An 18,629-nucleotide genomic window follows, 5' to 3' on the forward strand; every position below is an offset into this window, starting at 1 on the left:
CTTCACTCCTACAGAAGACAAACGCCTCCTTTTTCAATTCATTGGACATTACACGCTTTCGCATAAGAAGTTGAAAAGCATCATGCTGGCTTAGCAACCACAGCATCACTGTCTTGAGCAACGCCATCTGCCTCATACAGGAGGCTAACATAGACATGGCACAGAGATATCCGGTGTACTAGACTTGAAATACGTGAGAATGATGCTGGTGGCTGACGCAATTATGTTATAACAACTGGCGCTGACATTATTCAACGTTGCATTGGGTAGTCCGTACACGAGCCCTCTTGTGTTTTATTTCTACGCCAAGCGATCAGACAGTGACAATATTTGCCAGTTCATGCTGGGGGCGGGTGGGGGGGAATTTACAGATGATGCTGCTCTCTCTCGAGTAACAACCGCTACCGCCAAAATATCTCATAACACGTACACACATCGCGGCTGCTGATGCGAGTCGCATGTTTGCGCAGCCAAGAGAAATTTCCTCATACTGTGGACACAGCTCTACCGAATGGCTACACAGTTGTTCTTTGACGACTTTGTATGAACTGACATTACGTAAATTTCAAGCAGAACGAGCTAAAGCATCGCCAAGCCGTTCCACAGCATGCGACGGCAACACATTCCAGCCGCGCAGCGCGGCTCGTGCACAAGGAAAACAGAAGGGAAGGCTCGCCGTGTGCCCTCGCCTCATCCCCTGATGAAATAGTCTATAGACTATCTTGGCAGAGTAGTTTGCTCCAGAGGACCGAGACAGTGCTTTCGGTGGCACGGCGCAAGTTTCCTCGGCGAAAGTGCACAAATATGAAACCATTACCGCTTTGGCCTTGCTGCTGTGCAATCAGTTCCCGGAATACCACTGGGCGTTCGCCAATGCACTGTGCTCGATTCATGTTGCAAAATATAATACGGCAGATGGAAGATGTGCGCAGCAGTTGGCTGCAAAAATAGTGACTTATATTCAGGATTGGAATGAATCTGTGGCCAAGTTCACGAACTTCCTCAGGGATAAAAGAAATTCACCCAACCGCCATCATTATAACGTCGACATTCAAATAAAGGACTTGAACTCCGCAACATCGGCAAGAGTGTGCACCACTCGTTACACAGTGACCAAAGCAGTAGCGCCGCTTCCTCGCATAGTAAGTTTCTCGCACCTTCTCTAAACACACCCACCCCAAGTCAATCGAAAACTTACGCCGACTCTATCGCTATCTTATAAGGAATAAGAGAATGGGCATACTCATGAATGAATGCACCGAAGCATGGGTGACGGCGACTTCAGCATATGCACACGAATATTCGAAGCTGAACGTTTCGTGATGGTTCACAGAGTAAGCGAGCGACAAGTGATACTATGTGTTTGCAATAAGGCATCATAAAGTACAGAACATCTGCATGCCGAGCCTTGTGCACAGCAATAACAAATACATCTCAACTGAGCACACCCGTGAACTATTAGGCAGAAAATAAACAATCAGACAGTAACCACAACAAGGGGCGTTATTGCGTCAGAAACATGACAGGCCTCTTCTTCAAAGTATTCCCCATAAATAAGTAATATTAAAACACATTGATGCTGATTTAATTCATAAGTGGAGCATTTCGACAGCTTCAAATTCTTTTCCAGCTCCACTTTTAGAAGAAGGATTACCACCTGGTAGCAAGGACTGAGCGAGGACAGCCTCATCCGGTTGTTTCATGCTCTAGCAATGCGTCACTTTACTTACGTCGCAGCCATGCACAACTGGCAGAGGTCGGAACGGGACAAGCAGAACGCGTTGATCAGAAAGGCGGTCAAGAAAGCCATTGGGCTTCCTATGTACACGAGCTCGGAGCGACTGCTCCACCTCGGCATGCGCAACACAATAGAAGACATCGCGGAGTCAGGGCGAAGTTTACCAGATCGCCTTGCACCAGTGCCGAGAGAAACATCCTGAGAGATCTTGGAGCTCCCCCAAGGGAGATCGAGACCAGTTTCTGCAGCATACCTCGAGAACAGAGAGAGCGCATTACCGTTGCCCCCATTCCTCCTAATGTCCACCCCGAGTACAACCTGGGCAGATGAAGGGCTAGGGCTAAAACCCTCCCGGAAGAGGCCGGCGCACGCGCCCGGAGTTGCTGTTTCGTCGAATCAACCCTGTGCCTTGGCGGAAAGGTGTTCGCTACAGTGAGAGTCGATCGAGAAGAGAAAATCACACTCCTCGATGGCCCGGACGACGGCGGCCGAGGTTGCGGAACAAGCCGCCATAGCATTCGCCCTGGCGGACGACGGGAGAACGACGATATACAGCGACTCGAGATCGGCGGTCCGAAAGTTCGCCGAGGGCACCGTCTCGAAACCAGTCTTGCGGATTCTACGGGAAAAGAAAATCAAGCAACGCGCGACCGTCTGGGTTCCCGCTCACATGGGACAGATCAAGGGCACCCCGTCCAATCTCAACGAGTCGGCCCACAGAGCTGCTCGAGGAGTCGTCAACCGCGTAGCTATCGGGTGGTGGGGCGCTGAGCTTCCGGACATTAGGGATCCCCCTGCCTCGTACATCGAACGGACAAAGTACTTTTATCTGGGAAGGCGGAACTATCCGCCGCCGCACAGTAAATTGAACAGGCTTCAGGCATTGACACTCAGACTCTTGCAAGTCAGGGCATACACTAGCCCCGCCCTCTTACACCGGATCGATCTCGAAATTCAAACGTCAAACACTTGCACGCTTTACTCAGACTTTGCCAACTTAGATCACATGCTCTGGCGGTGCCCCGCGTTGCGGGGCGACGAAGACGTTACGTCTTTCATGTGGAAGGCTGCCCTAGGCAGTTCCGATTTGGAAGTCCAACTATGGGCAGTGTTACGGGCCCACGACGTGGTGGAGGTGCTAGGCCTTTCTGTCCTGACGTGGGAGCGACCCGCTACTTAGTAGTGCACGTTCCGATGGGCCTCAATAAAATTCTCCATTCCTCCATCCAACCACCTTTAGTACAAGCTCCATATACACTGTCCGCGCCACTTCAACAAGGCGTGATGAGCTCCTAAAACACCTGCATGTACTCTGAACATTTGGCCAAAGATTTGTGTCGTCCACCCAGTCACTGTCTACAGTAACCCTTGAAACAGGTTTACTGAGCCGCAACGGCATCGTGCACGTCCGTTGTAAAGACAGAGGCAGCAAAGGCAGCTGAAACAATCACTGCAGGGGTCACCACGGCATCAAACATAGCGGCCCCTATGGGATCGCCATTGAAGGTTCTGTAAAAAGGGAAAGCGCTCTAAACGATGCAGCTTTTGGGTGAAGTGTACTTGCAATACTGTATTATATGGAAAAGTGATGGTGCAAAAGCTGGACAACCACTTGTAAGCTTGATTGCGGAAGTGGTTTGTGCAGCACATACACAGAGCTGGCAACTTGGACAAAAAGCTGCTTGTGAATGATGGTAATCGTGTTTATGTACTTCGAAAGGCTGTCAAAGCAGAACGGGAGCATTTTCTTTAGCTACGCAAGGAAGCCTCCAGAAACTCTGGCGGATGCCTTTACATACGTCATTGTAAATCCCATATTCAGGCAAGCAAGAAGTGTGACATCTGATCGGTGTCAAGTGGAAACTGCATTATTTGTTTTCACTGCAGTGCTTGCCATATTGAAGAGACTGATGTCAACTTTGGGGAGATGCAATCCGGTTCATCTGTCTGAACATTGCAGTTGGCGGCTTTACGTATATAACCATCCAAACCCTTTATAAGGCTAAGATATAGCGTATATCGTACGAACACATTGAGACCCAGTGTCAACATGTGAAACGCGAGGTGGGGTCAACTCACGCAACACAAGAGTAATTGGAGATCGCGGAGGCCTTCGTCCTGAAGTAGATAATTGGTGGTGATGATGCAACCTGACGAATAACTACGAAGCAGGAGGCGAATGATGTGGCGCTCAAAGACGCACTAGCGAAAGTAACCGCGTATGGCTTTGTTATCCTTCGTGACTCCCGTGCAACCGTCTCCAGACGACAACGAATTGACGCTGATAACACAACTCTGCGTAGCGTCATTTCACTGACGTAATTGCGTTTCATGAGGCATCCCCATTTGAGCAATGTAAACCCTCCCATGTGGGAATGATCGCCAATAAGGAGATTTGTTCATTGGTATCTACCAAAAACGGTTCCAACTTCAACATATATGTGTAGTACGTGTCAGTTTCATTGCACCATTCTCTTGATTGGCCTTTTCTTCCTCTAGCAGCATGCCGGCCGACGTACCCCAGCGGTATCGTTCTCTCAGCTCTGGCGTCTCTCGTTGCGCTAGAACGGTCCTACTGAAATTAGTAGTTTTTCACCTGGTATCTGAGAGTATTTGGGCACAAGGCTACACGAGTACGGTTTTGTGCGCTTGCTGTGAATCCTGTGATACTTTTCAACGCTTTATATTGGAATGGAAAGCTTTGCTTGTATCATACGCGTCTCTCGTATGAGGCTATAGTGTGCTTGTTGTGGCCTTTCCAGGTTTCATAAATCCATCCCATCGCCGTGTGTTTCAGCGTACCTATGGTTTCCGTTTTGAAATGCACTAGATTTTGCAAAATATAGGCACTTTTGGCGAATCACTGAAGTCATCTAAGAATACGTATATTCCAGTGCTTTTACCAGTATTACTTGATTTGAGCTAATATGTTTCCCTTTTTCACAGTCTCCGCTGTTATTTCTCACGTGCCATCTTATCCTTTTTTGCACCCCTATGTTGTTCTTTTCTAGTATTTCAAACCCGCCATAGTTCCTCAGTGGCTATGGTATTGGGCTGCTGAGCACGATGTCGCGGGATCGAATCCTTGCTACGGCGGCCGCATTTAGATGGGGGCGAAATACGAAGACACCCGTGTACTTGGATTTAGGTGCACGGTAAAGAATCCCAGGTGGTCCAAATTTCCGGAGTCCTCCACTACAGCGTGCCTCATACTCAGAAAGTGGTTTTTGCACGTGAAACCGCATAATTTATTTTTTAGCATTTAAAGAACTTTGCTTATGGACAGAAAGCATGACGTTGGGTTATACTGGTGGCAATTGCCAGTCTCTGGTCCCTTCCCTAACGTTTTTGTTTAATCTATCTACCCATAAACACTGTGGTAGAGAAATGAAGTTGTGGACCGCGGACGGCGTAACGCTCGAGCAGACATTTATCCTCCCGATTACGTGATTCGGCTGATGATAATGATCACGAGGACACAGTTCTACTAGTAATAAAAAAATATTCAACTCTGTCACTGAGTTAAACACCTTAGAGCCATGCAAACTTTTCCATCACATCTCAATTTCTAACGATGATCTTTCTTTTGAAAACATAAGGTGGCAAGTATGCTGACATCATCATCATCATCATCATCGTCGTCGTCGTCGTCATCATCATCATCATCATCATCATCATCAGCCTGATTACGCCCACTGCAGGGCAAAGGCCTCTCCCATACTTCTCCAACAACCCCGGTCATGTACTAATTGTGGCCATGCCATCCCTGCAAACTTCTTAATCTCATCCGCCCACCTAACTTTCTGCCACCCCCTGCTACGCTTGCCTTCCCTTGGGATCCAGTCCGTAACCCTTTATGACCATCGGTTATCCTCCCTCCTCATTACATGTCCTACCCATGCCCATTTCTTTTTCTTGATTTCAACTAAGATGTCATTAACTCGCGTTTGTTCCCTCACCCAATCTGCTCTTTTCTTATCCCTTAACGTTACACCTATCATTCTTCTTTCCATAGCTCGTTGCGTCGTCCTCAATTTGAGTAGAACCCTTTTCGTAAGCCTCCAGGTTTCTGCCCCGTAGGTGAGTACTGGTAAGACGCAGCTATTATACACTTTCCTCTTGAGGGATAATGGCAACCTGCTGTTCATGATCTGAGAATACCTGCCAAATGCAGCCCAGCCCATTCTTATTCTTCTGATTATTTCTGTCTCATGATCCGGATCTGCCGTCACAACCTGCCCTAAGTAGATGTATTACCTTACTACTTCCAGTGCCTCGCTGCCTATTGTAAATTGCTGTTCTCTTCCGAGACTGTTAAACATTACTTTAGTTTTCTGCAGATTAATTTTTAAACCCACTCTTCTACTTTGCCTCTCCAGGTCAGTGAGCATGCATTGCAATTGGTCCCCTGAGTTACTAAGCAAGGCAATATCATCAGCGAATCGCAAGTTACTAAGGTATTCTCCGTTAACTTTTATCCCCAATTCTTCCCAATCCAGGTCTCTGAATACCTCCTGTAAACACGCTGTGAATAGCATTGGAGAGATCGTATCTCCCTGTCTGACGCCTTTCTTTATGGGCAATTTGTTGCTTTCTTTATGGAGGACTACGGTGGCTGTGGAGCCGCTATAGATATCTTTCAGTATTCTTACATACGGCTCGTCTACACCCTGATTCCGTAATGCCTCCATGACTGCTGAGGTTTCGACAGAATCAAACGCTTTCTCGTAATCAATGAAAGCTATATATATAAGGGTTGGTTATATTCCGTACATTTCTCTATCACCTGATTGATAGTGTGAATATGATCGATTGTTGAGTAGCCTTTACGGAATCCTGCCTGGTCCTTTGCTTGACAGAAGTCTAAGGTGTTTCTGATTCTATTTGCGATTACCTTAGTAAATAGTTTGTAGGCAACGGACAGTAAGCTGATCGGTCTATAATTTTTCAAGTCTTTGGCGTCCCCTTTCTTATGGATTAGGATTATGTTAGCGTTCTTCCAAGATTCCAGTACGCTCGAGGTCATGAGGCATTGCGTATACAGGGTGGCCAGTTTCTCTAGAACAATCTGCCCACCATCCTTCAACAAATCTGCTGTTACCTGATCCTCCCCAGCTGCCTTCCCCCTTTGCATATCTCCTAAGGCTTTCTTTACTTCTTCCGGCGTTACCTTTGGGATTTCGAATTCCTCCAGACTATTTTCGCTTCCATTATCGTCGTGGGTGCCACTGGTACTGTATAAATCTCTGTAGAAGTCCTCAGCCACTTGAACTATCTCATCCATATTAGTTATGATATTGCCGGCTTTGTCTCTTAACGCATACATCTGATTATTGCCAATTCCTAGTTTCTTCTTCACTGTTTTTAGGCTTCCTCCATTCCTGAGAGCATGTTCAATTCTATCCATATTATACTTCCTGATGTCAGCTGTCTTACGCTTGTTGATTAACTTCGAAAGTTCTGCCAGTTCTATTCTAGCTGTAGGATTAGAGGCTTTCATACATTGGCGTTTCTTGATCAGATCTTTCGTTTCCTGTGATAGTTTACTGGTATCTTGCCTAACGGAGTTGCCACCGACTTCCATTGCACACTCCTTAATGATGCCCACAAGATTGTCGTTCATTGCTTCAACACTAAGATCCTCTTCCTGAGTTAAAGCCGAGTACCTGTTCTGTAGCTTGATCTGGAATTCCTCTATTTTCCCTCTTACCGCTAACTCATTGATCGGCTTCTTATGTACCAGCTTCTTCCGTTCCCTTCTCAGGTCTAGGCTTATTCGAGTTCTTACCATCCTGTGGTCGCTGCAGCGCACCTTGCCGAGCACGTCCACATCTTGTATGATGCCAGGGTTAGCGCAGAGTATGAGGTCTATTTCATTTCTAGTCTCGCCGTTCGGGCTCCTCCACGTCCACTTTCAGCTATCCCGCTTGCGGAAGAAGGTATTCATTATCCTCATATTATTCTGTTCCGCAAACTCTACTAATAACTCTCCCCTGCTATTCCTAGTGCCTATGCCATATTCCCCCACTGCTTTGTCTCCAGCCTGCTTCTTGCCCACCTTGGCATTAAAGTCGCCCTTTAGTACAGTGTATTTGGTTTTCACTCTTCCCATCGCCGATTCCACGTCTTCATAGAAGCTTTCGACTTCCTGGTCATCATGACTGGATGTAGGTGCGTAGACCTGTACAATCTTCATTTTGTACCTCTTATTAAGTTTCACAACAAGACCTGCCACCCTCTCGTTAATGCTATAGAATTCCTGTATGTTACCAGCTATATTCTTATTAATCAGGAATCCGACTCCTAGTTCTCTTCTCTCCGCTAAGCCCCGGTAGCACAGGGCGTGCCCGCTTTTTAGCACTGTGTATGCTTCTTTTGGCCTCCTAACTTCACTGAGCCCTGTTATATCCCATTTGCTGCCCTCTAATTCCTCCAATAGCACTGCTAGACTCGCTTCACTAGATAACGTTCTAGCGTTAAACGTTGCCAGGTTCATATTCCAATGGCGGCCTGTCCGGAGCCAGTGATTCTTAGCACCCTCTGCTGCGTCGCAGGTCGGACCGCCGCCGTGGTCAGTTGCTGCGCAGCTGCTGGGGACTGAGGGCCGGGGTTTGATTGTTGTTGATGCTGACAAGTTGCTGCTATTTTATGCCAACATCAAGACAAGCGGCCTATACGGGGACAACAAGTACAAAGCTGGTGTGAGTTTGGCCAATAACCTGATGCGCTACCTCTGGAGCAATGGTATGTCATGCTACGCACATATCTTCGGCTCCTTTGGGTTATATAGTTAAGAATTTATTTGCCGCTTACTCTGATTTCTGGAACTATGACAGCAAATTCATTGGGGCAGCTAATATTTTCAGAAGAAATAATATAAGTAATGTCAGTAATTGTCAGACTTGTACAAGTTACGGAAAAAATAACCCATTACAATTACAGCTACCTGACTCCCATATTTATTATCGTTACACTTGCAAGTACTGTCCTATAAAAGTAATTGATAAATTACTAAAATACAATCAATTGTTTCTACGTTAATTTCCTCCGAACTTTTACTAGCATTGGACTGATACCCCAAAGAGAATGTGCTGGCCTAGCTCATTAGAGTGAGGGTTACCCAGTAAAACATTTCATGGCTATACTACAAATATACCAAAATCGTCATCGATTAGAAGTAATTATTTACAAATAATTTCCTATATGCAAGTCTGGTCGGTGTGCACTTCCCAATAATATATGTGTGCTATCAACAAATTACTCGAAGGTACCAAAATTTATGAGCATGCAATTGAACGACGCCTACTTTCGAAATAAAGTATAATGTAGACCGAATAAGCTTAACAAAATACCTGTCTTATGTGATAATGTATCGCATGGCGGTGGCAAAAAGGATGCAGCGAGCCAGTAACTGCAGACAATTAACGTGTAATCTTTTCGGAGGACATATGGCTGGAAAAACTAAGAAGCACGCCTGCGCTTATGCTGACAAAAGGCGATGTCCGCAATCGTAGAGCTAAAATCAACGTTTGCACGTGTTTCTGTCGTTCTCAGAGGTTAACAAGCCATGCTGGCCTCTGCGGCAAACAAAGGAGCTACTGCTGAAAGCTTAGCTTCCGCATGAATAAAAACGTTTTCATGACAATTTAGCTGTGGAACCAAAACGAGAAATACATGTAGCTATTAGGAATAAACTATTCCGAATTTCACGAGCTTCTTACCGCAGTAAATAAATGGAACATTCGTTCGCATTATTTTCAACCATGTAATCGCCATTTATTCCATGGCAGCCTTTTTACAGGTTTATAAGTTTTCTTTAACAATGGAAAGGGGGCGGCATTGCGTCTTAAAGCTCGTCTGTCACCGAAGCGGTTGTAGTTTTTCGGAACAAGTGGTTTCAGTATCCGCTACATTCTGCCGTATTTTAAGGTAACATAATGTCAAACGCACCAACCTTTTCCATAAATATGCTTGGCTTACTGGGAGGAAACTCCCAGCTGAATACAACGCTTTAAGGAGGCTCCCACGCGAAGGTTTTAACGGTAGAGGCCAAATGCTGCATAGATTTTCTAAACAAAATTTATTTCAGAGCATTATCATACGAAATATGTTCTATGAGTTTGGAAATATCAACCTTTCATATTCCCCCTTTTATTTTCTCAGCATTTTAGTTACATTATTAGTGGCAGAAAAGAAGCGGTAATATGGCAGATTCTGGAATTTATTGGGAAAATTCTAGCTATTTAAATTATGTTAGTAATTACTGCCTGGCAATCCTAAATGCATGCGTGCGCGGCACTTAGACGAAGTGCAGATTTTTAGGTGATTTTAAAATTGCCTTTAAATAAATCATAACGTCTAGGAAATCGTAAAGTGCAGCCGGTGCATAATCAGGTCTTTTGTGCGACAATAAAGTGTCGGCATTTGATCAAATGCTTTAGCAATCACTCCTTGTGAAATTTTGGTGACAGCTATTGCTCACACCCTAATGTAGCAATATGATATTTAGGTGTTTGTTGAATTATGTTTCTGCCATGTGCTGTGAAGTAAATATCGTGATGAAGCGTTTGGGTATGAAGACATGAAACATTATGCACTTCAATGAGCGACGAGTATGATGTATTGTTGTCATATTTTTGAAGAGATCATAGCTTAAAGTGATTATATTTTAAGCAGTCATATAGTGAAAGCACGAAATTAGTTCTCAGTTTTGTTGCTCAATATCTTCAAATAGCATTTTTCTAATGTGAACATCATGTATGAATCGATAATGAGCTCGGATAGTGGATCAGCATTCCAATGTTCTCCTATTACCAATGTAATGATGTTTAGTTGTGGAGATGATAAATCTTGCAGCAGCCTAGCAGCAGCGAATAGCCGGAGCTTTCGTCCCAGTCGCAGCCAAGGCCGTCGCCGTCGTCTTCGAGCTACCACCGAAAATACGAGGCGCGTCTGCTTCAGTACATTGGCACCGGGTGTCAAACGGGGCCATCCTTGCAACTGAGGGAGTAGACAAGATGAGGGCGGTTATAATACAGTTTAGGCGGCTAACATGCACTGTCTCGTCACCCCGAAAAAGAAGGCCAAGCTATGGTGGGACGGGCTGAACGATATAGTCCACAGGTGAGGTGGCGTCGATGATCCGGTACGGACCGTGACACCGTGCTAGTAGTTTAGAAGAAATCCCAGGATCTGAGGGGGTATCCAAAGCCAAACAAGGGAACCATCGAGGGAGGTGGACATGATCTGATGTCTGTCAAGTCGTGTCTTGTGACGGCCTTGATCCTCGCTGGTCAGCGTATCTGGCGACTTCTGAAGTTGTGCACTCAAAGGCGACAGGTCCGTAGAGTGGATAGTATCCAGTGGACACGAACACTCACGTCCGTACAAGAGAAAAAAGGTGAAAAACCGGTGGTCACCTGCGTCGCGGTGTTATATGCGAATGTAATGAACGGGAGTGCGATCACCCAATTGGTGTTATCGGCCGACACGTACATTCTCAACATATCGCCAACTATTCGTTTGAACCACTCCGTTCGTTTGCGGGTTGTATGCGGTCAATTTCCGAATAATGGTTTTGTACTCTGAAGAAAAGATTGTATCGCTTCTGACAGGAGGGCACGACCCCTATCGCTGAGTAGTTCTCGAGGAGCACCGTTGCGAAGGACAAAGTTATGATAAATGGACATTACAATGTCACACGCAGTCGCAGCGGGAAGGGCTAAGGCTCGACGCAATGCGTTAGGTGATCGCTGCCAACAATAATCCAGCGGTTTCCACAGAGGCAATATAGAAGTCGGTCATAGAGGTCCATGCCGATGCGGTCGAATGGTTAGTCAAGGCACGGTAGTGGCTGTAGTGCACCAGGAGGGCGCTGTGGGGGAGGGGTGTTGCTTTGTTGACAGGCGGTGCAAGATTGAACGTACTGCTGCACAAACCGGTACATTCCACGCAAGTAATATCGTTGATGTAGCATTGTGAAACTATTTAGTACGCCTGTGTGGGCACTTTCAACGTCGGCGTGGAAGGACGCGCAGACATCGGAGCGCATATTACGAGGGATATGCAGAAGCCAATTTCAACCGGCGGGCATATAGTCGCGGCGGTAGAGGCTGTTGTCTCACAAGGCCAAGTGGGCTGCGTGAGGGCGTAGTGTCCGTGTTGAAGGAATAACCGATGGATCAGTAAGGTAGTCTAGCAGTAGGGCAAGCGATGGGTCATTGCGTTGCTCAGAGGGCATATCAATGGCAGTCAGTAGCGACGGGTCGGAGGTCGTAGAGGGAATGGAGAGAGAAGCCACATCAGGGTATCATCGGTGAGCGGATGAGTGCGTCAGCGTCGGAATGCTTTCGATGGGAGCGGTGTGCGACACGAATGTCATATTCCTGCAGGCAAAGTGCCTAATGGCTAAGGAGCCCGATGCGTCTTTGAAGGAGGAGAGCCTACAAAGGGCGTGATGGTCAGTATCATAACTGAAAGGACGACCGTAGATGTAAGGCTGAAGCTTGCCCAATACTCAAATGATGGCCAAGTATTCCTTCTTTGCGATGGAGTAATTCAACTCAGCTTCCTAATCATACGGCTCGTATAGCCACTACATATTCTTCATTCGTGACTTTGCGTTGGGCCAAAACTGCACCAAAGTCGACACCACTGGCATAGGCGTGAACCTCTTTCAGCGCAGTTGGGTCGCAATGGCGAAAAATCTGCAGTGAAGTCAACAACTCGCTAACGTTTCAATGGCTTTATCGCATGCTGATGCCCACTCGGAAATGCCCTTGCTTGCAGTAAGCAGATTCATCAAGGGTGCGATGATAAAGACAAAGTTCCGGACGAAGCGACGAAAATGAGGACACATGCCTATGAAGCTTCGCAGGGCCTTGAGAGTTGTGGGCTTTGGAACCTCGCCGACCGACTACGCGAAGCTTGTCGGATCGGGAAGGATGCCGTCTTTCGAGGCAACGTGACCCTAGATAGGTAATTTTCGTGCAGCGAAACGGCGCTTGTTAAGGTTTAGCCGCCGGCCAGCTCAAGTGAGACACGAAAGGAGGTCATGCAGACGGACTAGATGAGGCAGAAAGTCCTTTGTGAAAACCACTATGCTGTCCAGGTGACATAAACAAGTCTTCCACTTGTGGCCGCGAAAGATGGTATCAACCATGCGCTCGAACCTTGCGGGCGCATCGCCAAGCCCAAAGGCAAAACGTACGTTAAACTTGTACAGGCCATGTGGAGGGACGAAAGCCATCTGGATGCGATGAGATGGCGAAAGTTTTCTGGCTATGGAGCAGTGGAAAATGGCTGAAGGCGGTGTTGAAACTGAAGTTAAGGCTTCAAGATGTAAACGTGTGGCGCTATCATCAACGTCAAGATCTTCAATACACCTGACAGCTTGCACAATCCTAAAGTCTTACCACACACTGAAGTCACTGGGTACCGTTACGGATTACGTATAGTTATTAAAACGGATTCAGACCTACCAGTGAGGACTGCGCACAGGAGAAATAGGTCCTTGCAGTTAGCAAGCATTTCAAAAGGTTCAAACACACCGGTGAACTCTGGTATGGCATCACACCACGGGGTCACAAACACCGACACCTCCGGAGGCAAATCAATGTCAGCATCAACGAAGACTTTGCGCACGTTAAGGCCGGCTCCGACCGATGAAGAGTCACATAAACACTAAACGGCTACCTGCGCGTGAGAACAATCGATGATTGCAGTACGACGTCAAAGCAACCTCCATCCTAGGATGAGATCATGAGAACAGGATCGTAACACAAAAAACTCGATCATGTACAGAACATGTTGGGCGATGCGTACAGGTGTAGGATGAATGCGCTGCGCGCTGGCAGTGCAGAGTACCCTGCCACCAAGACACGTACAGACTTAGTGTTGGCGGCACAGTGCTTGGGGGAACACACCAGTGCGGAGTTCCAGGACGACATCAGGGATTCCAGGAACCTCCATGCAATGTCATCGTCATCTTGAACCTACTTTATGTCCACTGCAGGACGAAGGCCTCTCCCCCCGATCTCCAAGCACCCCTGTGTTGCGCTAACCCATCCTTACTAGCGCTTGCGAATTTCTTAATTTGATCACCCACCTAGTCTTTTGCCGCCCTCGACTGCGTTTCCCTCCTCTTGGCACTCTGATGGTCTACCGGGTATCTAATCTGCGCATTACATGTCCTGCCCAGCTCAATTTCCTTCTATTAATGTTAATTAGAATATCGGATATGCCCATTTGCTCTCTGATCCACTCCGCTCTATTCCTGTCTCTTAAGGTTCCGCCTATCATTCTTCACTCCATCGCTCTTTGTGCGGTCCTAAACTCGTTTTCGAGCTTCTTTGTCAGGCCTCAAGTTCCTGCCCCATATGTGAGCACTGGTAGAATGCACTGATTGTACACATTTCTTTTTATTGATAATGGTAAGCTTCCAGTAAGCATCTGAGAATGCAGGCCATATGCGCTCCAACCCAATTTTTCTTCTTCTGTAAATTTCCTTCTCATCGTCAGGGTCCCCTGTGAGTAATTGACCTAGCTAAACGTATTCCTTCACAGACTCTAGAAACTGACTGGCGATCCTGAAATCTTGTTCCCTTGCCAAGTTATTGATCAATATTTTTGTTTTCTGCATATTAAGCTTCAACCCCACTCTTGCACTCTCTCTTTTCAGGTCCTCAATCATTTCTAACTCGTCCCTAGTGTTGCTGAACAGGACAATATTTTTGCAAACCGAAGGTTGCTGAGATATTCGCTGTTGATCCTTACTCCTAAACCGTTCTAGTTTAATTGCTTGAATACTTCTTCCAAGCTCGCAGTGAATATCATTGGAGAGATTGTGTGTCCTTGTCTTGTCCCTTTCTTTATAGGTATCTTACTACTATTCTTGTGAAGAATTAGGGTAGCTGTGGAATCTTCGTAGATATTTTCCTAGATACTTAGTACGCATCCTGTACACCTTGATTACGTAATGCATCTATGATTGCTAGTATCGCTACTGAATCAAATGCCTTTTCGTAATCTATGAAGGCCATGTAGAGAGACTGATTGTGCACTGCAGATTTCTCGTTTACCTGGTTGATTACATGGATGCGATCCATTGTAGAGTATCCTTTCCTGAAGCCAGCCTGTTCCCATGGTTGACTGAAGGGTTACCTCTATTCAATTCGAAATTATCTTGGTGAATATTTTCTAAAAGAGAGAGGAAAAGAGAGAGAGCAAGAATATGAAAAGAAGGGAGCCTACCCTACAATTGCGGTGGGGGAAAGGGGAATAGAAAGAGCGAAAAAAGGGAGAGAGTAAGCACTGAGTGATTGTGGGAGAATGCACAGGGGCACAGTAAACGGTGTCTTAATACGGTGCACTTCAATTATTGTACTAGTGCACGAGTCACTTTTCGTGCCAGGGTGTGGCCATGGTCCAAGTATCTTTTACTCTGAGAACGGCTTTGAGTCCAGTCAGTTTAAAGTTGCCCGTAGAGAGAGGCATTTTTCTAGAATACATTTTATACAATACTGGAAGTAAGCTAATGGGCTTATTATTTTTGAGTTCTTTAACGTCTTCATTCTTTGTGGATTAGTGTAATGTTGGCATTCTTCCTGTTCTCTTGGAAACTTGAAGTTGTGAGATATCTCGTATAATTGCAAATGTGATAATCAGTCTAGCAGCAACCTAGCAGCAGCGAACAGCACGAGCCTTTTCGCTATCACAGCACGGGTCATCGCCATCGCCTTCGAACTACCATCGAAAAGACGTGGCGTACCTGCTTCGTTAGATCTGAAAAAAAAAATACGAGAGCGAATCCGAAAGTTTTTGTGCATATATTTTATTAGGCAAAATAAGGCACATGCAAGTAGTTACACATATAAGTACTATTCTGAGTACCTTACACTATTTTTTCACGTAGTCCCCACACGGGTCCCTATAGCTTAGAACTATTCCAGTATGTTTTTATTCCAATCTGCTGACGTCAAATTTGCGTAACCGCCGACGCAAGCATCGCGCTGTTACCCGCAGGGTTGTCGGAACAGACCAATTAAACGCTCTCGTCCTTCATAGCACGTCACTTTTGTTTGCTTGAAAAAACAATAACACTGCCTACCCTGAGTGGCTTGTGTTATCTAATTGGCTGACAAGAGGCAATGAGCACGCTCAAGTGGAGAGTGATTCGATGAGGCCGAGCCACTGCACTGAAATTCGATAACAGGAGGAGTAGTGTGGTGCCAGCGTCGCTGATTGGTCCGCTTTCGCAAGCTTGGCTTGCGGTAACTGGTCAAAAATCGCGGCGGCATGCAACGGAAGGTTAAGAATCCCGTCAAAACGGATCCTTAGCAGAGAATAGTTCGCAGAGCCAGGTTGTAAACTTGCCGAAAGTGCTAAAAAACATTACACGTCTACGCAGAAAGATTTATTATATGTAAATAAACCCATGCTCTCCGGCAGGTGCCAGTAGCCAGTGCATGAGCGATTGGCGCCCGCCATCTTTTATTCCTTTTGGAATGCGACAGCCTGCGACTATTCAGAAGAAAATTCACTTTTGTTCGGCATATTAATGCATCTTCAACGCGTACACGTCACTTTGACGCTGTGAGTTTTTGTGGTTTTGTGACGTCGCGTAACAGGCAGGTGAAATGGTTGCAGTCCGGAAACTTTTGACCAATAGCCGAGGGCTCATGGCGAAAAGCCGTTGAATCAGAAGCAACTATTTTTCCTTTCTTTGGTAAAATCATGCATAATCAATGTCTACACGTCAAATCGTATGGGGAGCTATCGCAGTTTTCGCGATGACGCGGGACAAGCAGTTGAAGTGGGCGTAGTCCAAAAAAGCTTTTGACCAATCGCGGAGCGCTGACTGCAGAATTGGAATAGAAAATTTTGGAATAGTTTTACGTTTTAGCGCCCACGGATTCAGACACTTGTCTCATTGCAGCACTAAAGCTGAAACGCCCCAGTGGTCAGCCAGCGACTCGCGTGGCCTCCTAGAACGCTCAATGTCATGCAAATCTTCACGGCCTTTTACGAAATCACAACGCGACCACCTCACACTTCCCAAAACGAGACACCTGCCCCCATACGTAGGCTGCATTTCCCTGCGAATTTCCACGGGTGTTTGTCCCTTGCTCCACAAAAAATGAATCACACTTCGTTGCTCTTAGGCCGCGGACGTTTGAAGCACAACCACCATCTTCAACAACAGACAGCCACGCAGTACCGCGAAGCTGCCGGCAGATAAGGCCTGGCCGGTCCAAGAAACATCCATCGCTGGGAATGGGTTAACTGGGTTAACCTATTCGCAGGGTTAACTTCGCATTTACAGCCTTAGTTTGGCTAAAAAAATAGGGGTAACAACTTTCTGATTCGCCCTCGTACCTACAATCGAACGCCTCCTCGCTGTGCTTCCCTACATACTACATCCGTTTTTAAGCAAACTGACCCCATACGATAAGACGAGGCCCTAGTAATCGATTTCAATTTGATTTATTTCACCACACAAGACTCTTTTTCTGCTTTACCATAGCTCCCAACACATACACAAAAAATTCTATCCATTGAATTACGCGAAAAATGTTATCCCTCTTGCACGCAGCTCATCTAGTTCGTTATGCAGTAGAATCTAAGCAATGTTTCTTTTTTTGGCGCCCCAGCAATATTTTTTATCCGTATCGTCTTTTAAACACAATACCTCTACACAACGCCTTCTAAACAGAATGCATCTACAAAATAGCAATATACATGATCACGATATAATAATTTCATTCAATCAGAAGAAGAAAGCGAGATTCTAATTAGACAATATACCCAACCAGAATCTTAAAGCAAATACTGGCACTCAAGAAAGGCGCCGCAATGCTAATGAACACATATACCCTTTATAACACATTTTTAGAAAAAGTGTCACAAAATTCAAGGCCTAGTTATAAAATGACCACCTAACACATGAAATGACCTTAAAGGGCCGCAGTGAAATTTCGCGTTTCAAAGACTGGACTTGGAAGTAGATTGCAATCAGAAATGGTTCTTCGAAAAAAAAACATCCTTTAAATAATTTAGCCCTGGCGAAAATAGGCTTTAGTGCATGCTCCTTTGTGTGTCTAGTTCCTCGTGTGGATAATGGAGCAGCATAACATCAAGTTTATATTTATAATGGGAGATGTTGTATTGCATGCAAAGAAGAAAGACAAGCTTTTTTAACACTAAATTGTTTTATGCTGGGGTCCACCATCAGCTTCCTGTAACGGATGTCACGTAGGCGTGAAGGCTTAAGATAAGCTATATCGTGATAGGGATGGCGCCGCCATCTGGGAGGATCATGAGACTAACGAACGCCGTCAGTGAGCGCTTCGGTGGTATCAGCGCAGCGGAGGCTCGAACGCGATGTAGTCTGGTGTAGGCGGAGTTAGCCTTCGGCTGAGGGGACGATGCAGTTGCCAAACATGGTTCGTCTTTCGCCTCCTATTAGCCTGTGACGCCTCGCCTCTTAACTAGTGCAGCGTCAACATGCATCACCAGTGCTTACGCGTCGCCCACTGCTTGCATTGCACCAACTAAGAAAACTGCTGCACTGAGCGGCGCAGAAAGGCAATCATGTCGACTGGCGAATTTCCCTTTGGTCCCGCGAGAGAAACGGCAGCGTGAAGAACGACTTCGCGCATTCGTGGCGCACGCTCCGAACTCTGCCACTCAGATTCTTGAAGCTGAACGCGTCGCAACCCAACCGGGTGTCCAGGATACAATGGAGCCGGACGAAAATGCTCGTACCTTCGCCGAAGCGATTAGGCCGGAAGGGGCCGCTAAACAACCGGAGGCCGCGCGTGAAGAAAACCTGTGACACTGTCGCTCATCCGTAACCGTGCGGCTTTCGCTGCAGCGCACCGAGACTTCAGGA

The 18,629-nt window shown here is 46.3% G+C and overlaps 1 protein-coding gene across 1 annotated transcript in view; it reads left to right on the forward strand.

Annotated features, from left to right (window-relative positions):
• The first annotated feature begins 2,207 nt into the window (after positions 1-2,207).
• Positions 2,208-18,629, forward strand: part of LOC139051565 (dermonecrotic toxin SPH-like) — a 36,339-nt gene continuing 19,917 nt past the window's right edge. The window contains exons 1-2 of the mRNA XM_070528530.1: positions 2,208-2,642; positions 8,293-8,482. Coding sequence (XP_070384631.1) covers positions 2,208-2,642; positions 8,293-8,482 — 625 coding nt within the window. The remainder of the gene's footprint in view (positions 2,643-8,292; positions 8,483-18,629) is intronic.

The sequence above is a fragment of the Dermacentor albipictus genome, unplaced genomic scaffold, assembly GCF_038994185.2.
Source record: "Dermacentor albipictus isolate Rhodes 1998 colony unplaced genomic scaffold, USDA_Dalb.pri_finalv2 scaffold_12, whole genome shotgun sequence".
Lineage (NCBI taxonomy): Eukaryota > Metazoa > Arthropoda > Arachnida > Ixodida > Ixodidae > Dermacentor > Dermacentor albipictus.